The sequence below is a fragment of the Desmodus rotundus genome, chromosome 9 (assembly GCF_022682495.2).
Source record: "Desmodus rotundus isolate HL8 chromosome 9, HLdesRot8A.1, whole genome shotgun sequence".
NCBI lineage: Eukaryota > Metazoa > Chordata > Mammalia > Chiroptera > Phyllostomidae > Desmodus > Desmodus rotundus.
This window is the reverse complement of record NC_071395.1, coordinates 44,408,425-44,432,042: the sequence shown is the minus strand read 5'-3', so window position 1 is coordinate 44,432,042 and position 23,618 is coordinate 44,408,425. Positions and strand designations below refer to the sequence as shown.

Below are 23,618 nucleotides of genomic sequence, written 5' to 3'. Positions count from 1 at the left end.
GTGGGTGGGAGAATATCCAAGAATGATAGTACAGTTACCAAACTTAAAAGTTTAAAGGTATTGGAGTTCTGGCCAAGATGGAGGTGTAGGTAGAAATCCTTCACTTCCTTGCACAACCAAAAGGAGGATAACAATCAATCTAAAATCAATAAACAAACAGAAGTGCCAGAAAATCAAACTGCATGGAACTCTGGCAACCAAGGAACTAAAGAAAAAATCATCCAGAACAACCAGATCGGTAAGAACCCAAGGCAAGGTGGCAGACCTCATGGGAGGGGCTGGCTAAAGGTGAAACTGAGACTCAGAGTTGACTGTGGACTACCACAGGGGTTGCTGCGGTAGGAGAAATTCCCCATCTCACATGAGAGTTTGTTGGAAAGTGTGCTAGAGATAGCAGGTGAGCTGCATTGTTCCCTCTCTGGCCCCTCCCCACAGGCAGCACCACAGCCCAGCAAAGAGGGTTGCTCTGCCCTGGTGAATACCTAAGGCCCCGCCCCCTTAGAACTTAATAAGTGCTCTGAGACAAAGAAATATGGCCCAAATGAAAGAATAGAGCAAAACTTCAGAAAGAGAGCTAAGTGATGAGGAGATAGTCAACCTCTCTGATGGAGAATTTAAAGCCCTCGTAATCAACATGCTCACAGAACTGATAGAGCTTGGTTGAAAAATGAAAAAAACAAATGAAAGATAACCAAAATGAAATAAAGCAAAATATTCAGGGAAACAACAGTGACAGAAAGAAAACCAGGACTCAAAGCAACAATATGGAACAAAAGGGAAAAATAAACATCCAACTGGAACAGAATGAAGAAACAAGAATTCAAAAAAATGAGAAAAGACTTACGAACCTCTGGGACAACCTGAAAGGTTGCAATATCTGAATTATAGGGGTGCCAGAGGAGAAGAACAACACCAAGAAATTGAAAACTTATTTGAACAGATAATCAAGGAGAACTTCCCCCATCTGGCAAAGGAAATAGATTTCCAGGAAGTCCAGGAAGCTCAGAGAGTCCCAAAGAAGTTGGACCCAAGGAGGAACACACCAAGGCACATTATAATTACATTACCCAAGATTAAACAGGAGAGAATCTTAAAAGCATCAAGAAAAAAGGAGACAGTTACCTTCAAAGGAGTCCCCATAAGGCTGTCAGCTGATTTCTCAAAAGAAACCTTGCAGGCAAGAAGGGGCTGGAAACAAGTATTTGAAGTCATGAAAGGCAGGGACCTACATCCAAGATTACTGTATCCAGCAAAGCTTTCATTTAGAGTGGAAGGGCAGATAAAGTGCTTCTCAGATAAGGTCAAGTTAAAGGAGTTCATCATCACGAAGCCCTTATTATATGAAATGTTAAAGGGACTTATCTAAGAAAAAGAAGATAAAAAATATAAACAATAAAATGACAACAAATTCACAACTATCAACAAATGAACCTAAAAGAAAAGACAAACAATGAAAACAAAAACTAAGCAAACAAATAGAACAGGAACAGAATCAGAGAAATGGACACCACATGGAGGGATTTCAGTGGGGAGGGGGAAGGGAGGAATAGGGGGGAAAAGGTACAGGGAAGAAGAAGTATAATTAGTAGGCATAAAATAGACAGGGAGAGATAAAAGATGGCATAGGAAACAGAGAACTCAAAGAACTTATATGTAAAACCCATGGACATGAACTAAGGGTGGGGAATGCTGGAGGTTTGGGGGTGCAGGGTGGAGGGAGGATATGGGGGGAAATTGGGAAAACTGTAATAGCATAATTAATAAAAATACTTAAAATATAAATAAATAAATAAATAATTCTATCTGCAAGGAAAAAGAATTTAAAGGTATTTCCTGGGCAACTATAGAAATATGTTGAAATGTGGCAATATCTATCAAAATTACTACTACAAATTCAACCCAGCAATGTTACTGTAACATCATAGAAACAAAATATTAAAAAGAAAATGGTTATCATTAGAGACTTGTTAAAGTGTACAACATCCATGGAATGGAAAATTATATAGGTGTAAAATGAATGAGAAAGTTTGTTATGTAATGATTTAGAATCTCTCAAATACTTTAAGTGAGAATAATGCAACCCTGGTTGAGTGGCCCAGTTGGTTGGAGCATTGTCCCATACACCAAAAGGTTGCAGGTTCAATCCCTGATCAGGGTACACATGGGAGGCAACTGATCATTTCTCTCTCACATTGGCATTTCTGTCTCTGGATTAAAAAAAATGCATGAGAGTGAATATGGTATGAAGGGTGTGAGTGAAAACAAAACTGTACCTTATGTGTATGTGCCTATTTATACATAAAATATCTCTAAGAGAGCTCAGAAGAAACTGAGATTTCTGAGATTTCTTCTAAGAAGGACCCTGATCACTGAGGAACATGGGTGGGGAAAAGACTTCAATGTTATCCCTTGTTACTTTTGAGTTTTTAATATTTTTATCTCCTCAAAAATTTAAATTAAATGATAAAAAAATAAAAAAAATTAAATTAGAAAACTTGCACAATGTATTCTACTCTATAGCAAAGTGGCAAGAAGAAACACATTGTTTTTTTGGGGGTGGTGAATTTTTCTGAATGTCCATGCAGCCTGATCATTTTCCTAAAAGAGTTTTCATGCTTATCTCCATGTGGATCTTCATTACCTGATGTCACATGGGTGAATCTCAATTCCTGGTGATCCCCCAGAGAAATAACTGTATTGTGTGGCCAGGAGAGAATAGTTTGGCCCTTGATGCAGCTGCTTTCACTAGCTGCCCTCTGATGGGTTCTCTTTCAGGTCTCTTCAGTTCCAAGTATCCCTATCTCCTGGCTCTTAGGGATCTCACCTGCACGTTGTACTGGGCCATGAGGACAGCAAAGCTGCTGAGATGGGTACACAGGCAGGTGGTGCTGGTGTTTCTGGTTTCCACCATCCTGCAGCCTTTGGTGGCCCATTGACCACATCCATCCTGACCACGATCCCAGAAGACACACAGCACCTCCTCCCTGGGTCCAGGGATCATTGGCTGTAGGAACAGGGCACAGTTGTGAGGTAGTTAATGGTTCTCATGCTCAGAGATGCTGACTCAAAGCTGACCCTGGAAAGGCTGACTTTCCTGGGGAGATGATGCACCTGTGGGGGAGGCCACTTGAACCCCTAGCCTGAGCTGAGCAGCAAGACTGTGTCCAGGACTCAGGCTCCTTCCATACATACAGCTCAATCCCATCAGGACTCACGTGGTGGGAGAAGATGAAAGTGACTGGGGAGCTGAGGTTCTGGGTATCTTTGTTGCTCAGAAAGGCGGAGTTGACATCTGAGAACAGGATGGGAGAGACCCCCTGCAGCAAGCCTTTGTGTGTCTCCAGGACCAGAGGGGCCTCATCCAGCAGCTTGCCAATCCCTGGAGTAGAGATAAGGCCCACCACAGAAAGACCTGCAGAACGAGGCCAAGGCTGACATCTTAGGGTGCCCACCAGGGCGACTTCCTCTCATATGAACTCTCCCTGGTGGGCCTACCCACCCTACATTTTATTTTTTAATCTTTAATAATTCTCTGTGTCCCGTGCTGTCTATCTTGCCCCAAGGCAAGGTCTCAATGGCTTTCCCTTCCCCACCTCAGTCATTACCCAAATCACTGGATTTCTGCACCACATCCCAGTCCAACTGCATCTTTGCCTGGCTCTGTCCCAAGGTGACGGCTCCCACTCCTTGCTCCTCCTGCACCATCAGAAACAGTTCTGTAGTGGTGGTGATAGCATGAGAGATGGGAGAAGTTAGGTTACTTCTGCAATTGGGACTGGTTTTTTCAGTGTGTTGGTAAATGACATGAAATTTAAGTAATAAGAGTAGTGTGGCTGGTGTAAGACTGTTATTTTAGCATTTTTTAAAACTTAAAGGCAGTGTCTCCAAAAATTGCACTTATTTAGAAAACACTCTACTAAAACTGTGTAATGTATCTTAAGAAAAGGAAGAAAATGCTCTTGAACAAGACAAGGTTTCTGTTGCAATGACAATTCTAATCTAGTTCAGAGATTAAAAAAATTTAAATGTATACAACACTATTCTTGAATTTGATGTAGGTATATGCACCTCAAAGTCTGACAGAGGTCTAGTACCCAGGATATACAGGAGTGGGCAAAAGTAGATTAATAATAATAATAATTACAATAATTAATATATAATAATACAAGAATAAATTCTGTTTCATGTACTCACAACTGTAAGCCTACTTTTGCCCACCCCATATAGAGTTCTTACAACTCAGTAATAAGACAAATAACTCAGTTTAAAATTAGGTAAAAGATTGAATAAACAATTCTCCAAAGAAGATATAGAAAGCTACAATAAGCATATGAAAAGATATTTAACGTGATTAGTTGTTAGGTAAATAAAATTAAAACCACAGTGAGATGCCACTTTATACCTAGTAGAATAACTACAATCAAAACCTCAAAAAATAGCAAATGCTGGCAAAATGTTCTAAAATTGAAATCCTCATACACTACTGGTGGGAATATAAATGGTGCAGCTACTTTGGAAAACAGTTTAGCAATTCTTAAAATGTTAAATATAGACTTGGTATTCGCCCCAGCAATTCCACTCCTAGTTATGTAACCAAAAGAAATGAAAACATACATCCACACGAACACTTGTTCATGACTGTTAATTCATAAGTTCCAGAAAGCAGGAACAACCTAAATGTTCATCAAATGACTAGATAAAATGTGTATAACCATATTCATCAATAAAAAGAAATGAAGTATTGATATGTGCTACAGCATGAGTGAACTTCAAAAACATCATGCTGAGTGAAAGAAGCCAGTTAGTTACATGAATCCACATATTGTATAATCACACTTATACAAAATGGCCAGAGTAGGTAAATCTGTAGAGATAGGAAGCCCATTAGTGGTTGCCATGGAATAGGGGTTCCAGGAATGGGAGTATCTACTAATGGGGATGGGATTTCTTTTTCAGGTGAAGAAAATGTTTCATAATTATTTAGTGGTGATGGTGCACAACTTTGTGGCTATGCTAAAAACCATTGACTTCTACACTTTAAAGGGTGTGTTTATGGTGTGCAAATTGTAACCTAAAAAACCTCTTAAAAAAACACCTGATCAAGGTTAAGTCTGCTTAATCACTGCCACCTACATATGGTGAAGTCATAAAAATGTCTGGAGTTTCATTTTTTTGCACATAGCTGTCCAGATCTCCCAACACCATTTGTTGAAGAGGCTATTTTCGATCACCAACTTACACCACACACAAAAATAAATTCAAGGTGAGTAAAAGACTTAAATATAAGTCGTAACACCATAAAAGTCCTAGAGGAAAACATTGGCAGGAAGATCTCAGACATTCCACGCAGCAACATCCTCACAAACACGTCCCCTAAAGCAAGGGACATAAAGGAAAGAATAAACAAATGGGACCTCATCAAAATAAAAAGCTTCTGCATGGCTAAAGAAAACAGCATTAAAATAAAAAGAGAACCACCTGCATGGAAAGACATATTTGCCAATGATACCTCAGACAAGGGCCTGATGTCCAAAATATATAAAGAACTCACACAACTCCACTCCAGGAAGACAAACAACCCAATTAAAAAATGGGCAAAGGACTTGAACAGACACTTCTCCAAGGAAGACATACACAGGGCCCAGAGACATATGAAAAGATGCTCAGCATCACTAGCCATCAGAGAGATGCAAATTAAAACCACAATGAGGTTCCATCTCACACCAGTCAGAGTGGCCAACATAAACAAATCCACAAACAAATGTTGGAGAGGATGTGGAGAAAAGGGAACCCTAGTGCACTGCTGGTGGGAATGTAGACTGGTGAGGCCACTGTGGAAAACAGTATGGAATTTCCTCAGAAAACTAAAAATGGAACTGCCCTTTGACCCAGCAATTCCGCTGCTGGGATTATACCCTAAGAACCCTGAAACACCAATCCAAAAGAACCTGTGCACCCCAATGTTCATAGCAGCACAATTTGCAATAGCCAAGTGCTGGAAGCAACCTAAGTGCCCATCAGCAAATGAGTGGATCCAAAAACCATGGTACATTTACACAATGGAATTCTACGCAGCAGAGAGAAAGAAGGAGCTTATACCCTTTGCAATGGCATGAATGGAACTGGAGAGCATTATGCGAATTGAAATAAGCCAGGCGGTGAGGGACAAATATATGATCTCCCCTTTAACTGGAACATAATCAACAGAAGAAAAAAAGCAAACAAAATATAACCAGAGACATTGAAATTAAGAACAATGTAACAATAGCCAGAGGGGAGTGGGAAGGGGATAGTGGGGAGAGGGGTCTATAGGAGCTACTATCAAGGACACAAGGACAAAATCAAGGGGGAGGGTAGAGGTGGGGGAGGGAGGTGGGACTGGCTGGGGTGGGGTGGAGGGATGGGGAGAAAATACAGACAATTGTAACTGAATAAAAATAAAAAAAATGTCTGGAAATGCTTTCTTAGAAATACAAATGGAACCGTTAATAAAATGATTGCAATGAACAAGATTATTTGAGGATGAACAGGTCAGAGGGAAATATTTGTGACCAGTGTTTAATCCTCTCTTACCATCTTCATGGGCAGTATAGGTATTGAAAGAGCTGAGAAAATTACATAAAAACGACATGTTTCTACAGTGAAACCATTGATGTAATGTTAAGATTGTACTTAAAAGAGATAAAATATTATGTAATTTTCAACATTTCAAGATTAATTGCATCTTCTTCATTTGCAAGCAGTGTTCATGTTTTTAATTGTTCAAGTACAGTTGTCTCCATTTTCACCCCACCACAACCCTGCACCCCACCCATCCCCACCTCCCACCCTCAAACTTACCTCCTTTAGCTTTGTCCATGTGTCCTTTATACATGTTCTTTGACAGACCTTCCCCTATTTTCCCCCATTATACCCCTTTCCCCTCCCCTCTGGTTACTGTTATTTTGTTCTTTATTTCAATGTTTCTGGTAATATTTTCTTGCTTGTTTGTTTTGTTGATTAGGTTCCACTCATAGGTGAGATCATATGGTATTTGTCTTTCACCACCACGTTTATTTCACTTAGCATAATGCTCTCTAGTTCCCTCCATGCTGTCACAAAGAGTAGGAGCTCCTAGATTTTGAGAACCAAGACGGCGGCATAGGTAGACACACTGTGCCTCCTCGCACAACCAGAAGTGACAGAAAATCAAACGGCAAGGAAGTCCAACACCAAGGAAATAAAAAATAAACATTCATCCAGACCGGTAGGAGGGGCAGAGAGGGCAGCCAGGGTGGAGAGGACTCCGTTGCCGTGGCGAGATTGGCAGAGTGTAGGATGAATGGGACAGGCAGTCTGACCACTAGCAGACCCTGCGGCCCCACATTCGCGCAGATAAACCAAGAGGGCCGGACTCAGAGTGGCGGAGAACAGAGCAGGCAGAGCAGCGGGTAGCACCCCGTGGCCCCACATTCACACACAGATAAAACGGACAAACGGCTGGGAGCGAGGCAGACCACGCAACCTAGGGCTCCAGCTAGGGGAAATAAAGCCTCAAACCTCTGATTGAAAATGCCTGTGGGGGTTGGGGCGGCAGCAGGAGAGACTCCCGGCCTCGCAGGAGAGGTCACTGGGGAGACCCACAGGGGCCTCGGGTGTGCACAAGCCCACCCACTCAGGAACCAGCACCAGAGGGGCCCAGTTTGATTGTGGGTGGCAGAGGCAGTGCCTGAAATCCGGTGGAGAGTGGAGCGGGCACGTTGCTCCCTCTCAGCCCCTCCCCCACGTACAGCATCACAGCGCAGTGACCAGCATTACCCCACCCTGGTGAACACCTAAGGCTCCACCCCTTAAAGTAACAGAGGCACCAAGACAAAAAAAAATGGCCTAAATGACAGAACACTTCAAAGCTCCAGAAAAAATACAACTAAGCGACGAAGAGATAGCCAACCTATCGGATGCACAGTTCAAAACACTAGTTACAAAGACGCTCACAGAATTGGTTGAATCTGTTTGAACACCAGATGAAAAAATGAAGCCTATGCTAAGAGAAACAAAGGAAAATGTACAGGGAACCAATAGTGATGTGAAGGAAACTGGGACTCAGAACAATGGTGTGGACCAGAAGGAAGAAAGAAACATCCAACCAGAAAAGAATGAAGAAACAAGAATTCGGAAAAATGAGGAGAGGCTTAGGAACCTCCAAGACATCTTTAAATGTTCCAACATCTGAATTATAGGGGTGCCAGAAGGAGAAGAGGAAGAACAAAATATTGAAAACTTATTGGAACAAATAATGAAGGAGAACTTCCCCAATCTGGCAAAGGAAATAGACTTCCAGGAAGTCCAGGAAGCTCAGAGAGTCCCAAAGAAGCTGGACCCAAGCAAGCACACACCAAGGCACATCATAATTACATTACCCAAGATTAAACAGACGGAGAGAATGTTAGAAGCAGGAAGAGAAAAGGACACAGTTACCTACAAAGGGGTTCCCATAAGACTGTCAGCTGATTTCTCCAAAGAGACCTTACAGGCAAGAAGGGACTAGCAAGAAGTATTCCAAGTCATGAAAGGCTAGGGCCTACATCCAAAATTACTGTCTCCAGCAAAGCTATCATTTAGAATGAAAGGGAAGATAAAGTGCTTCTCAGATAAGGTCAAGTTAAAGAAGTTCATCATCACCAAGCCCTTATTATATGAAATGTTAAAGGGACTTACCTAAGAAAAAGAAGATCAAAAATAGGAACAGTAAAAATGACAGCAAACTCACAGTTATTAACGACCATACCTAAAACAAAAACAAGAGCAAACTAGGCAAACAACTAGAACAGGAACAGAACCATAGAGATGGAGATCACATGGAGGGTTGTCAATAGGGGAGTGGGAGGGGGAGAGGTGGGGAAAGGTACAGAGAATAAGTAGCATAGATGATAGGTGGAAAATAGACAGGGGGAGGGTAAGAATAGTGTAGGAAATGTAGAAGCCAAAGAACTTATAAGTATGAGCCATGGACATGAACTATAGGGGGGGAATGTGGGAGGGAGGGGGTGGGCAGGATGGAGTGGAGTGAGGGGGGGAAATGGGACAATTGTAATAGCATAATCAATAAATATATTAAAAAAAGTGGGAGTTCCTTCTTTATATCTGCTGCATAGTATTACACTGTATAAATATACCATAGTTTTTTCATCCACTCATTTACTGGTGGGCATTTAGGTTGCTTCCAGCACTTGGCTATTGTAAATTGTGCTGCTATGAACATTGGGGTGCATAGGTTCTTTCGGATTGGTTTTTCAGGGTTCCTAGGGTATAATCCTAGCAGTGGAATTGCTGGGTCAAAAGGCAGTTCCATTTTTAGTTTTCTGAGGATATTCCATACTGTTTTCCACAGTGGCTGCAGTGCACTGGGGGTCCCCTTTCACCACAACCTCACCAGCACTTGTTTGTTGGTTTGTTAATGATGGCCATTCTGACTGGTGTGAAGTGGTATCTCATTGTGGTTTTAATTTGCATCTCTCTGATGGCTAGTGATGCCGAGCATCCTTTCATATGTCTCTGAGCCCTCTGTATGTCCCCTCCTTGGAGAAGTGTCTATTTTTGAACACCTTATTTTTATTAAGATAATTACAGGTATTTTGTTATAATTATGTAAGTAATATAATGATATACTTATCATTGATGTTTGCATATATTTATTTTTGCTTCTCTTTTTTTAAAATTTAAGTTTTGTGCTTGAAACAAATGAAGGACTTCGTTCCATAGGGCTTTATTTTATTGTATGAGTAATATTTTATTTTAAATAAAACCCTGAGATATGAGTGTGGTCACTTGGTTTCAGTGGGTCAGTCTCTAGGGAGGAGGAATTCAATGGTGAACAAGTGGAGCAGGAGTCTGGGATAGACCCAGGTGCTTACCTGTGCCTGCAGGAGCATGCAGTGTCAATGGCCCATTGGGTAGGTCCTTGCTCAGCCCTCTCAGAACATCCTCCAGGCCATTGAGCAGGTTAGTGGCTACACAGCGCTGCTCTGAGTGGGGCAGGGTCTCCAGGTCTCCAGGGGTCTCCAGCAGCTCACCCACCTCCTGCACAAGGTTCTGGGGCAATGGGGACAGAAGACAGTGGGCAACCGACCAAAGGGGCTTCATGAAGACCCTGATTATTTAGCCCCAGAGAACAGACCCTAGAAACCATCTATGTGGAGAATAACAATGGTACTGAATTAGATTCCTCAGATGACCTTTGCTGCTGAGATCTTAGCCATGCAGAGCTCAACCTGGGTCAGGAATTCCAAGGATGACATAAACCCAAAGTCCAAAGACAGAAACAGGGGAAGAATCATAAGTTAGTGCACCTGGGTGTTTTTAAAAGTGCTTCTAGATACCTGAGTGCCCCAGCCTTCTCCCCGCTGTGGGTGAGAGGCCAGTTGCAGTGTCTACTATATGGGCATTTGGCTGCACTGCTACCAAAGCAACCAGGGTCTCTATGGGATTTCCACATCTTGCCTCTTTCTTGGTTCTGACTTTACCTGGATGGTGTTCTCAGTCAAGGCTGGCTTGAAGTCTTGAGATAACTGCTGGATTTTGTCAAAGAAGTGGGTGAGGGTCTGGGGAAACAGAACATGGGGGTTGGTCAGAGATCCTGAAGAGGGAACTTGAGGAGAGGACAGAGACACAGGATGGTGTTGGCAAGGATCTCACTGCTTCCTGGTATTCTGCTGAGTCTTTACTCACCTGACTCTTGACTCCAGAAGGTGGTGTCCAAGAGGAGAAGGGGGTTTCTGCAAGGAAAAGAGGCAGGAGCACCACTGGCATGTGTGTGCATGTGCATCTTGTGAGTGTGCACATGTGTGCATGCACATGTGCACTTGCTTTTTGTGTGCACACACACACCGATGTGGTTTGAATGCATGTGTGTGCACACATGTGTCTATATGTGTATGTGCTTGTATGTGTCAGGACCATATACCTTCACAGACAGTGGTGTTTAGACCATTCAGAGGGCTGGATGCAGCCACCCAGTCAGGATGACAGTAGCATCTGTAGCTTCCCCTCACATTAATGCAGCGGGTGGAGTTGTGGCACTGGTGTTGTCCTGAGCTGCACTCATCCATATCTGGAGACATATGAAAGAGGATCAGTCCCCTAGCTCAGCCCTGCTAAGGCCTCCCTTCTACTCGCCAACCCCAGTCTTACTACCCTTTACTACCTTCCTTAAGCACAAGCATCAAGGAGTCCATCACAGCCAAAATGGGTACCATCTTGTGGTGGCACTCTCTGCTCTCCCATTGCCTCAGGGCAGGGGCTGGAAAACTATGGCCCCAGGCTTAACCTACCTGCTGCCTGTTTCTGTACAGTCCATAAGCAAGAATGGTTTTTATATTTTGAAGTGGCCAAAAATGTCAAAGAAAGAGCTATCTTTTATGACACATGAAAATTTTATAAAATTCAACCTATATTAGTATCCATAGATAAAGTTTTATTGGAATGAAGCCATGCCTATATATTTATATGTTGTCTATGGCTGCTTTTGAACTATAATGGCAGAGTTAAGTAGTTGTGACAGAGACCTTCTGGTCCCCAAAGCCTAAGATATTTACTATCTGGCCCTTCACAGAAGGAGTTTTCTGGTCTCTATATTCAAGAAAGGTGGGCAAGACAAGAACTATGTGAGTGTGAGTGTGAGTGTGAGTGTGTATGTGTGTTATATCTTTTGTCAGAGTTGCTTGGTGAATGGTGAGTATGGTAGACAAAACAGTGGCCTCTTCAAAGATGTTTAAGTGTCCAAATTCTAATTTTTAGAATGTATGAGTATGTTAGCTTTCATTCAAAAGAATTTTTGAGCTTTATGATTAAGGATGTTGAAATGGGAGATAATCCTGAATAACCTGGGTGCACCTGGTGTAATCACAAAGGTACTGTTTATGAGATGGGGGGAGGAGGTCAGAGAGAAGAAGAGATGATAGATATGCTGTTGGCTTTGAAGAGAAAGAAAGCCTAAAACCATGGAATGCTGGTAAACTCTAGAAGCTAAAAAAGGCAGGAAACAGATTTTCCCCTAGGGCCTCTAGAAGAAACTATTTAAAACTTCTAAAATCAAGGGGGAGGGTGGAGGTAGGAGAGGGAGGTGGGTTCGGCTGGGGTGGGGTGGAGGGATGGGGAGAAAAGGCATATAACTGTAATTGAATAACAATAAAAATTAAAAAAAAATAAAATAAAAATAAAACTTCTGACCTCCCAAACTCTAAGGGAATATATTTGTTTTGTTTTCAACTACTAAGTTTGTGGAAATTCCTTATATGAGCAATAGGAAACTAGTACAATGGTCCATTCAGGAATCTGAGAATGGCTTCCAGCCAAGTGGTGTTGGAATCAGCTCTTCGCATTGCTTCAGGAGTCTGATGGGTAACCTGAGCTGTGATTAGCCAACTCACAAAGTCCCCAGCCATTGGCTGATCCTTTTCCTCAACCTCCCATGGCTCCAGCCACAGCTCTACACTCCAGGACAGCCTCAGGGTTGCCCACAACCTATGAGGTGGGTGGTAGGTCTGTTCTGAATGCCACACTTATAGGGAACTTATTTTGGCCTCAGGATATCTCAGGCATTTCTGCAAATCTCCTCACTCATAAGAAGTTCCTTCTTTCTAGAGAAGTTTGTGGATGAGAAATGAGGAAGCCATGTGACTGTGGTCACAGTGTTGAGTAAATGTGGGTATCTTCAAATTTATTTGGCTCCGAACTTATCTTTCTTTTCTAACTAGGGGAGAAATTGGATCCTCTTTTGCTAACTTAGAGACCAGGAGAGTGGAGCTTGGACAATATTTAAGCATAGCTTTTTCTGTCTGCAACCTAGACAATGAAGTGAGAGGAACCCTGAAGGTTGGAGGTTTCTCTCCTCCAGGGCTGGTGAATAGTTTAGAAAAAGATAATCCTCCCAACAAGATTGATGTTTACATACAGATGACATCTCGTAGAAGTGTACGCTGAAACCTGTAGAATCTTATTAACCAGTGTCATCCCAATAAATTTAAATAAATCTTTGAAAAAACATTTTAAAGCAAATATATTGCTGTCATATTTCTTAGTGTTGAATGGCTTATTTTTAAAAAGATTTTATTTATTTATTTTTAGAGAGAGGAGAATGGAGGCAGAAAGAGAAGAAAGAAACATCAATGTGTGGTTGCCTCTCGCCTGTTCCCTATTGGAGACACGGCCGGCAACCAAGCTTGTGACCTGACTGGGAATCGAACCGAGTGGCATTCAATCCACTGAGCCACACCAGCCATGGTGGTTGAGATTTAATATTTTACTTTTCTCTTTGTAAATACTAAACACCTCTGTCTCTAAATTATTTCAAATATTTTAAAACATTATTCAAGGGAGAATCAAGATGGCAGCGTAGGTAGACACACTGCGCCTCCTTGCACAACCATAACTGACAGAGAATCGAATGGCAAGGGGGTCCGACACCAAGGAAATAAAAAATAGACATTCATCCAGACCAGTAGGAGGCACTGGGGTGGAGAGGACTCCGTTGCCGTGGCGGGACAGAGACTGGAGGAGTGTGGGACGAACAGAGCAGGCATTCTGACCACTAGCAGACCCTGCGACCCCACATTCGCGCAGATAAACTGAGAGGGCCGGACTCAGAGTGGTGGAGAACAGGGCAGGCAGAGCAGTGGGTAGCACCCGGATAAACCAGACAAACGGCCGGGAGCGAAGCAGACCGCACAACCCAGGGCTCCAGCTAGGGGAAATAAAGCCTCAAACCTCTGATTGAAGACACTCGTGGCGGTTGGGGCGGCAGCAGGAGAGACTCCCAGCCTCACAGGAGAGGTCGTTGGAGAGACCCACAGGGGCCTAGAGTGTGCACAGGCCCACCTACTCGGGAGCCAGTGCCAGAGGGGCCCAGTTTGATTGTGGGTATCAGAGTGAAAGATTGAAATCTGGAGGAGAGTGAGGCGGGCGCCATTGCTCCCTCTCGGCCCCTCCCCCACGTACAGCATCACAGCGCAGTGACCAGCATTACCCCGCCCTGGTGAACACCTAAGGCTCCGCCCCTTAAAGTAACAGAGGCACCAAGACAAACAAAAAAAAAATGGCCCAAATGACAGAACACTTCAAAGCTCCAGAAAAAATACAACTAAGCGACGAAGAGATAGCCAACCTATCGGATGCACAGTTCAAAACACTGGTTATCAAGATGCTCACAGAATTGGTTGAATCTGTTCGAAAAACAGATGAAAAAATGAAGCCTATGCTAAGAGAAACAAAGGAAAATGTACAGGGAACCAATAGTGATGTGAAGGAAACTGGGACTCAAATCAATGGTGTGGACCAGAAGGTAGAAAGAAACATCCAACCAGAAAAGAATGAAGAAACAAGAATTCGGAAAAATGAGGAGAGGCTTAGGAACCTCCAGGACATCTTGAAACATTCCAGCATCCGAATTATAGGGGTGCCAGAAGGAGAAGAGGAAGAACAAAAAATTGAAAACTTATTTGAACAAATAATGAAGGAGAACTTCCCTAATCTGGCAAAGGAAATAGACTTCCGGGAAGTCCAGGAAGCTCAGAGAGTCCCAAAGAAGCTGGACCCAAGGAGGAACACACCAAGGCACATCATAATTACATTACCCAAGATTAAATGCAAGGACCTACATCCAAGATTACTGTATCCAGCAAAGCTTTCACTTAGAATGGAAGGGAAGATCAAGTGCTTCTCAGATAAGGTCAAGTTAAAGAAGTTCATCATCACCAAGCCCTTATTATATGAAATGTTAAAGGGACTTACCTAAGAAAAAGAAGATCAAAAATAGGAACAGTAAAAATGACAGCAAACTCACAGTTATTAACGACCATACCTAAAACAAAAACAAGAGCAAACTAGGCAAACAACTAGAACAGGAACAGAACCATAGAGATGGAGATCACATGGAGGGTTGTCAATAGGGGAGTGGGAGGGGGAGAGGTGGGGAAAGGTACAGAGAATAAGTAGCATAGATGATAGGTGGAAAATAGACAGGGGGAGGGTAAGAATAGTGTAGGAAATGTAGAAGCCAAAGAACTTATAAGTATGAGCCATGGACATGAACTATAGGGGGGGAATGTGGGAGGGAGGGGGTGGGCAGGATGGAGTGGAGTGAGGGGGGGGAAATGGGACAACTGTAATAGCATAATAATAAATATATTAAAAAACATTATTCAAACAACTATACAAATAATAAAAATAGTATCAAAATGATTAATATATTGAAAAGTCATTAATTAATCAAGTCTGTTATGCTTTATTTAAAGTGTATTGTATGGTACAATGAAATATTATTCAGTAATAAATGAAATCTTGCCATTTGCAACAACATGGATGGATCTAGAAGGTATTATGCTAAGTGATATAAGTCAGACAGAGAAAGACAAATACTGTATCATCTCATATGTATAATGCAAAAAAATACTCAAGAAAACAGAACAGAGGCATACTCATAGATACAGAGAACAACCCGATGTTTGTCAGAGGGTAGGGTTGTAGGGGAAATAAGAGGTACAAAGTTAGTGTACAGCACAGGGAACACAGTCAATAACATCATAATAACGTTGTATGGTGATCACATTGTAAGGTATGTAAATGTAGAATAACTATGTTGTGTGCCTGAAACTAATATAATATTATATGTCAACTATACTTTAATTAAAAAATATTGAACTCTATCCTATAAGATAAACAACTTAATATATTTTTTAAAAATGTAATCTCTTCAAGAGTAGGTATTATCATTCCTGACTTATACATGAAAAAACCAATACCAGAGATTTCAAAAAACTTGGCCAAAACCAAGGGCAAGTATCAGGGCCAAGGCAGTTCTGATTATTGTAACAACAGAGCTCTTTCAAGTAATTCATTTACGTATATTTCTTAAATGACTTCCATGTACCAGGCGCTGGGATACAGTGGTGAGAAAGACATCCATGAAGTGGGTGGTTTATGCACAGGGACTGCTCCTTTTCACACTCTTTGATTTATGTTGCCCTTGTCTGCAGGTCTCTCTGCCCACTGAAGAGGAGACTCCAGGAGATGGGGGCTATCCTTCCCAGTTCTATTTGCAGGCCCTGGAGTACAGCTCAGAGCAGTGGTAGGAAATCAAACCATACCTATGATGAAATTATTGTCTTAATACTACTAAAAGGGACTTGAAGAGTTTTAAGATAAAAATATATTTATAAAGAAATTCTAGACACCAACAAGAAGGAAGATCAGGGAGAAGAGAAGCTATTGGCATTCTATAGGGAAAATTCTGCAGCACTTAAAAAAATTTAAAACAGAACTTGGAAAGCACTTCAATTTAGTTTATCAAGAGCTTTCTGATTTAGTTCTATTAATAATCATCCAAGACTGGAAGTGACCCAAATGTCCTTCAATGAGTGAATGGTTAAACAAAGTGTGGTATGGCCGTATAATGAAATATTACTTAGCAATAAGAAGAAATTAACTATTGGAACTATTGGATGAACCTCAAAACCATTACACTGACTGGGAGAAACCTGACTCAAACACTCTGTATTATTCTGTTTCTATATGATATTCTCAAAAGACAATATTATAGGCAAAATAACAGATTAAGGGTTGTCAGTGGGTAGAGGTAGCGGTGACTATAAAGAGACAAAATGAGGAAGCATTTTGGGGTAATGGAACTAATTGTTCTGGACCCTAATGGTGGTGGTAACCCAAGTCTGAACATGCTTTAAAATTCATAGAACTGTCCACCAAAAGGAAAAAAGAAGTCATGAAAATGTTTTTAAATTTATGATTGTATGGCCCTGCCATAATACATTAATGAATGTCATGTCATTTGTTTCCAATCTTTAACTATTGCATATTATGTTGCTATAAAGAACCTTCTAAATGTGCCCTAACATAGAGTTGTAAGTGTAAACAAGAACAGAAAATGGGAGGAATGGGCATCTAATAGACGCAAGTGGGCTCTCTCCTGGGCTCTCAGACCTAGTAATAACAGTCCCAAGACAGTCTCAAAGCTGACTGGATGAACTTGAGTGTGAGAGCGGCAAGGGGAGACAGGTGAAGGGAACATATGACATGGGTAACTACTTACCTTGACAAGTGTTTGTCTCATTTTTGAATTTGGTGCCCCCTGAAATGAGCTCATATCCAGAAATGCACTCACAATAATAACTTCCCTCCACATTATGACAATCTGCAAAGCTTCCACAAGACATGTATAATGGTGGACCACACTCGTTGATATCTGAAACACAAGTGGGAACTGCTAGGATGGGCCTAAATTATGGTTAGAATTGATAGCAACCAGATTTAAATGCTTATACTCCTTGTGTTTTCATTTTAAACAAAATAATGTGTTTACAGGAGAAAACTGGAAAAGCAGAAAATGCAAGGAACACAAATATTCAATCACTGAAACAATTTTTAAAAGGGAGAATATGTACCTGTTGCTCAGCTTCACCAATTATGAAAACTGTATCATTACTTTTTCATCTATGCCCACCTCCCATGGAATCAGACCATGGCTTAGGTTTATGCAAATTCATCCAGGATTGTAAAATATCTTGTGACAACTGTTCCACATCTAAATAGTATATACCTTTCATGCCCATAGAATATTCCATAGTAAGAATATTTCATATTTCATCTAACTCATGATCAATTTGAAATGCTGTAGTTTGAGATGGGGTCCACGCTCTCCCACTTTCTACCTGTGTGGCTTTGAACAAGTTACTTCACCTCTCAAGGGCCAAGTTTTCTGATTTACTTTTTAAGGGGTTGCTCCGAGCCTCTTATGGGACATTGTTTGAGAGCTTCCTCATCTTCAAATTAACCCTGTATGAATCCCAGCGTATGACCAGCTGGGTGAACCTGAGCAAGCTACCTCCCAAAGTCTCTGTTTCCTTATGTCTAAGTGGGGGATAAAAATAGTATCATCTAGATAGCATGTGGTTTAAGTTCATTTTAATTTCAGAAATTGTGCTTTACCAATGGAAAATGGCCATACTGGCAAGAGATTAAAGGGTATTTTTTGATGGAGGAACTGAGATTCTGGCTTATATGGACTTTTCTGCAAACAAGTGCTAGAGTTGGTGGAACATTGCAAACCTGTGGTTGCTGTGTGGTCCTCGCCAGAGCTTCCTCCTTTGCCATGGTGCCTCTACCCTTGATCAATTTACAACAACAACAACAAAATGCATCAACTTATCAGGTGAAAGGCAGCGTCCTGTTTTTACATGTTATTAATTTATCTTTTTTTATTGAGATGAAAATTCACATAACAAAACCAACCATTTTAAACTGAGCAATTCAGTTGTATTTAACACACTCACGATGTTGTGTAACCACCAATTCTATTTAGTTCCAAAACATTTTTATCTCTAAAAGAAATCACCATTAATTAGTTCCCCATTCCCCTGTCCCCTGGCATCTGGTACCTGTCATTTTGCTTTCTGTCTCCATGGATTCCATTTATATGTATTAATTAATTTAAAGCACACAAGAACTAGATTAATTGATATTATTATTATCCCTGATTTACAGATAAGGAAATTGAGATGTTGGGAATTGAGACAATTTGCTTGGACTCACATAGCTGGTCAGCAATATAGCTGGAATTCAGATAGCCCAGCTCCAAAGCCTGAGCTCTGAACACTATACCCCTGACCATGAGAACTGAGTGCCCTATTTCTTGGCTCCTCTCTCCTACCCTTTGCAAAGAAACTTAATGCTGCTTCAAGGGCTGAGGACTCTAGATGCCCCCAAATTTCTGATGCCCCCCTCTATTTTACCCCAGCCTCTTACCTGTACAGACTTCCAAAAGAGAGCTAAAGATGGTCTTTCCAGACAGAGAAGTGAATCCAGGATCACAGCGGCAGGATGTGGCATCGAGACAATGGGCATTGCGTGGGCACCGAGCACAGGGAGCTGTGGGAAATGGACATCTAGGTCTGATTTCCCTCAGAAGATGCCAGCTGCCAGTTGGGAACAAGGAGATGGAGGAAGGAGAAGGAAAAGATGTCTATCTTCATACAAAGAAAAACCCTTGGTAATAGACTGGAAGTTTGAAAAAGAAGAAGGGTCGCTTTCTCAAAGCCTAAGAAGGCCACTCCCAAGGATAAATCCTTGTTAGTGTAAAGTTCCTTTCCTGGGCTCCAGGTGGTGGGTGGGGTTTGTTTGAACATACTTACTTCCAGACCTCCGGGCAATAGCTCCCCATGATATCAGCAGTACCCAGAGCCCTAGAATGGAGAGAGAGAGGAGGTGGCTATGGCTCAGAAATGAGATCCAGAGCAACCCCCAAAAATAGCTTTGACCACATGGTGAAGTGGACCCCCACCCTTTTACAGCTCCATTGCTTCTAGCAGCATCTTAGTGTTTTCCTCTCTCTGCACAGGCTCCTGGACTTTCCCACAGGACCCTGGGGGGGGAGGATTTTCCCTTTTATCTTCCAGAAGCCTCCTGAGGCATTGACAGCAATAGGCTTTTAGTATAGGGATCAAAATCTACACAGATAGAAAAGAACAGGCACACATATGAGATCATCTATTCTCATCCATTTTACAAGATACATCTTATAAAGAAACTCCTTGGATCTGGCTGCCTTACTCAGATACTAATCATAGTTCTTTACAGTTCAGGATCTTTTAAAATTGTTTTACTGTTAGTAAAAAATTCTAAACATACTAAAAAGTAGAAAAACAGACAACTGAACCCCTGTGTATCAATCACCCACTATAACAATCATAAACTTATGACAACTTTTGTTTCATCTCCACCTCTACTCACTCCCTGCCCCCACTGGATTATTTGGAGGCAAATTACAGGCATCCTATTACTTCTCAGGATATATTCTACGAACAAAAATATTTATAGGTAATAATAACAAAAAATTATAGATAAGAAACTGAGAGATCCCAAAATAAGCCCCCAATTTTCCCCTGGCTGCAAGTTCAAACCACTTCCTTCTCCGAGAGACTAATAAAACAAAACAAACCACACTTCTTCGTTATTACTATTCCGAGGGATTGTGCAACAGCAAGCTAGGAATCACGCAGAAGACACAGATGTTTCTACAAAGGGATAAAGAACACTCAAATGGTTTTCATTAAAGGTCCTCCCAATTATACCTACTTGGATAAAATGCACAATATCTGCTCCTCATTGTGCAGAAACATGAAGCCTGAGCAGTGGGAGAATCTTATCTTGAGCTGTGAATCAATGTATCCGGTTCAAGCAGATAACATGTGCCTTAGAGGAACTGAATTGGGAAAGAGCTAGCTAGGATGCTTTTTCCCCTCTCACCCCCCAAATTTAGACATCAGATCTTTCTGTTCTGCTTTTTATTCTTTGCTTAGCATTACTACTATTTGGACTGCCAGCCTTCTTTCTGATGTTTCTTAATTCCTGTTGATTAAAGACTGATACTACTCTATTTAGAGGGTTTTTATAAAGTAGTATAATAAATATGCTGGCCCCTGGCCCCTGATACAGTCCAGTACTGTTTGAGCAAGAGTAAGACTGCCACTTAGCTCATATTCACTGAGTACCTTCTACATCCTGGCTCTTGAGTCATATGAGCTACTCTTTTCATTCTTGCTTTTCCTTATTGCTTGCACCCTAGTGATTCAATCAAACAAGAATTTGTGGTGATAGGAAGGTGAGAGAATTCCCAGTTACTAATTTTATCATATCAGACACATCCTTTAAGATTTTTTTAACATGGGAATAGTTACTCTCACCAAGGTGTCAGGAGAATTCAATGAGATAAAACAGGTAAACCTGACACATTGTATGGTCTACTAAAATACCTAAAAAACAATATCCTTCATACTTCCTATGTAAAAGCAATTAATCATGCAAATTTAGTTATTTCCATTATTCTACCAACATTATATTACCTTATTTAATTTTGCTTTTAATTTTCTTAAGTTCTATTGAATTGTTTAATTGTCTCTATTTCAGATTCCCAAGATAAATAGAGCTGGTATTTACATCCCACTTATATGACTTAAAAGTCTTATATCTTATTTTTAAATTGGTAAGTTATATAACTACATTTTTGGTTGCTTAAAATATTTCTTACAACTATAGGCCAATATCCCTAATGAATATAGATACAAAAATTCTCAGTAAAGTACTGGCAAAACAAATTTAGCAGTACAATAAAGGGATGATTCACTATGATCCAGTGGGGTTTACCCCTGGAATGCAAAAATGGTTCAACATATGCAAATCTCACACTTACACAATGGAGTACTATGCAGCTATAAAATGAAGGAACTCTTTCCCTTTGCGACAGCACAGATGGACCTGGAGATTATTATGCTAAGCAAAATAAGCCAGTCAGAGAAAGACAAATAGTATATGATCTCACTCATATGTGGAATCTAGTGAATAAAATAAACTGAAAAGCAAAATAAAACCAGAAGCATGGCTACATGAAACATGATGACAGATCTCAGAAGGGAAGGGTGTGGGGGGACTGGAAGAGATTAGCCAAAGAACATACATGCATATATGCATAGTCCATGGACACAGAAGGTACAGGGAGGGGCACGGTGAAGGCAGGTAAAGGAGGAAAAAATGGGGACATCTGTAATAGCGTCAACAATAAAAAATTCTCTAAGTCAAAAAGAAAATTAAAAAAATAAAAATACTTTCCAATATTAAAAAATCAATACACATTCCATCAATAAAATGAGAGTGAAATTGCTGGATCTTGAAACATGAATTCAAAAGAACTTATGTACCCTAATGTTCATAGCAGCACAATTTACAATAGCCAAGTACTTGAAACAGCTTAAGTGCCCACTAGTAAATGAGTGGATCAAAAACTGTGGTACAATTACAAAATGGAATACTACAGCAAAAAGAAAGAAGGAGCTCCTACCCTCACAACAGCATGGATGGAACTAGAGAGCATTATGCTAAGTGAAATAAGCCAGGAGGTGAAAGACAAATACCATATGATCTCACCTGTAAGTGGAACATAATCAACAAAACAAACAAGTGAACAAAATAGAACCAAAAACATGGAAATAAAGAACAAACTGACAGCAACCAGAAGGGAGGGGGGAGGGGGATAGAAGGGGAAGTGTCAAGTCAAGGAACATGTATAATGGACCCATGGACAAAGACAACAGTGGGTGGAGGGTAGGATTGAATGTGAGAGGTGGGAGGTGGGTAGGGCAGGCATGAGTAATGGGGGGGAAATGGAGACAACTGTAATTGAACAACAATAAAATTTTTTTAATTTTTAATTTTCTTATTGTTGTTCAGGTACAGTTGTCTTCATTTTCACTCTACCACGCCCCCTTCATCCCACCCATCCCTGCTTCCCACCCTCAAACCTACCCCCTTTGGCTTTGTCCATGTATCATCTATACATGTTCCTTGATGGACTTCCCCCTATTTCCCCCCATCATCCCTCTCCCTCCTCTTCTCTGGTTACTGTCATTTTGTTCTTTATTTCAATGTTTCTGGTTATATTTTGCTTCCTTGTATGTTGTGTTGATTAGGTTCCACTTAAAGTAAATAAAATGAAAGTCAAAAATCAAAACACAAGACTCTGTTATCTGGCTGCTTCCCACATGGCCAAACCCATGTTTCAATTTTCATTGTCTGCCCTGCATTATTCTGCAGATTTTAATGACTAGTTTTCATTTTCTAAGTTCACCTTTCAGTTTAATTAATCCCCACTTTTAATCTTCTGTGAGCTCTTTCTGGCGTGCACTTATCCTTTCTCCAGTTGAAATAACTCCTATCTTCCTTCTAGATTAAGTATGATGATAGGTTTCTGTAAAGAACTTATTATTCTCCTTAAGAAGTGGTGAGTAATTTTTGAATCCATGTAGCAGGATTACAGTGCCGTGTCTATATTGCACTTATTTACATCTTGTCCCAAGTTTAGACTCTGAGCTCCTTATGAGAAGAAACAATGGTTTACAGTTTATTCATCCCAGAATGTATTTTAGTGACCATCTTACAGCAATTGTTTGATATTTGTGGAAAACTGCAAAACCAGATGGTTGAGTAAACAGATAATTCCAATGTGATGAAAAAATGAGAAGAAAAAAAAAAGGGTGGGGAAGTGCTATTGAAGGAGGGAAACCCCCTGACTGCAAGCTGATACCAGAGAAGACAGATGGGAGAAAGGAGATATTTTAGTGTATCCAGAATCTTCCTCTAGAATCATAAATAGAGTAGTTATTAATGAGGTTCCCTGCTTGCTAGAGATAATGCCTAATGAGAGGTGGCATCCCAGTGGGAGGAAAGAGTCCAAAGGGATAAGAATGCCAAGGGAGATGCCTAGCGCCAAATCTGGCACAAGCTGGAATTTTGTTCTTCTTTTCTAGCTCCAGAGAACCAAATCTCTCAGGGAGCAGAGACACAGAATCTTCATCATTGAGGTTCTTGGGAATTTAGTACCTAAAGCCATATAAACTCTAAATGCTCTCACCTCTGGGTATATATCCAAAGATACCTAAAACACTAATTCCAAAGAATGTATGCAACCTTATGTTCATTGCAGCATTATTTACAATAGCCTAGGTATGGAAGCAACCCAAGTGCCCATCAATAGATGAGTGGATAAAGAAACTGTGGTACATATATACAATGGAAAATTA

The 23,618-nt window shown here is 41.0% G+C and overlaps 1 protein-coding gene across 4 annotated transcripts in view; it reads right to left on the bottom strand.

Annotated features, from left to right (window-relative positions):
• Nucleotides 1–20,241, bottom strand: part of ADGRE2 (adhesion G protein-coupled receptor E2) — a 35,014-nt gene extending 14,773 nt beyond the window's left edge. The window contains exons 1-11 of one of the 4 annotated variants that reach the window (XM_071219203.1): nt 20,122–20,241; nt 19,179–19,229; nt 18,793–18,962; nt 17,081–17,233; nt 10,943–11,089; nt 10,708–10,754; nt 10,503–10,580; nt 9,894–10,071; nt 3,606–3,716; nt 3,216–3,412; nt 2,825–3,004 (exon numbers count right to left, since the gene is read on the bottom strand). In XM_071219203.1, coding sequence (XP_071075304.1) covers nt 2,825–3,004; nt 3,216–3,412; nt 3,606–3,716; nt 9,894–10,071; nt 10,503–10,580; nt 10,708–10,754; nt 10,943–11,089; nt 17,081–17,233; nt 18,793–18,962; nt 19,179–19,229; nt 20,122–20,165 — 1,356 coding nt within the window. In that variant the 5' untranslated portion in view covers nt 20,166–20,241. The remainder of the gene's footprint in view (nt 1–2,824; nt 3,005–3,215; nt 3,413–3,605; nt 3,717–9,893; nt 10,072–10,502; nt 10,581–10,707; nt 10,755–10,942; nt 11,090–17,080; nt 17,234–18,792; nt 18,963–19,178; nt 19,230–20,121) is intronic. The other 3 variants (XM_071219204.1, XM_071219206.1, XM_071219205.1) reach the window with 3 other exon arrangements.
• Nucleotides 20,242–23,618: the final 3,377 nt, after the last annotated feature.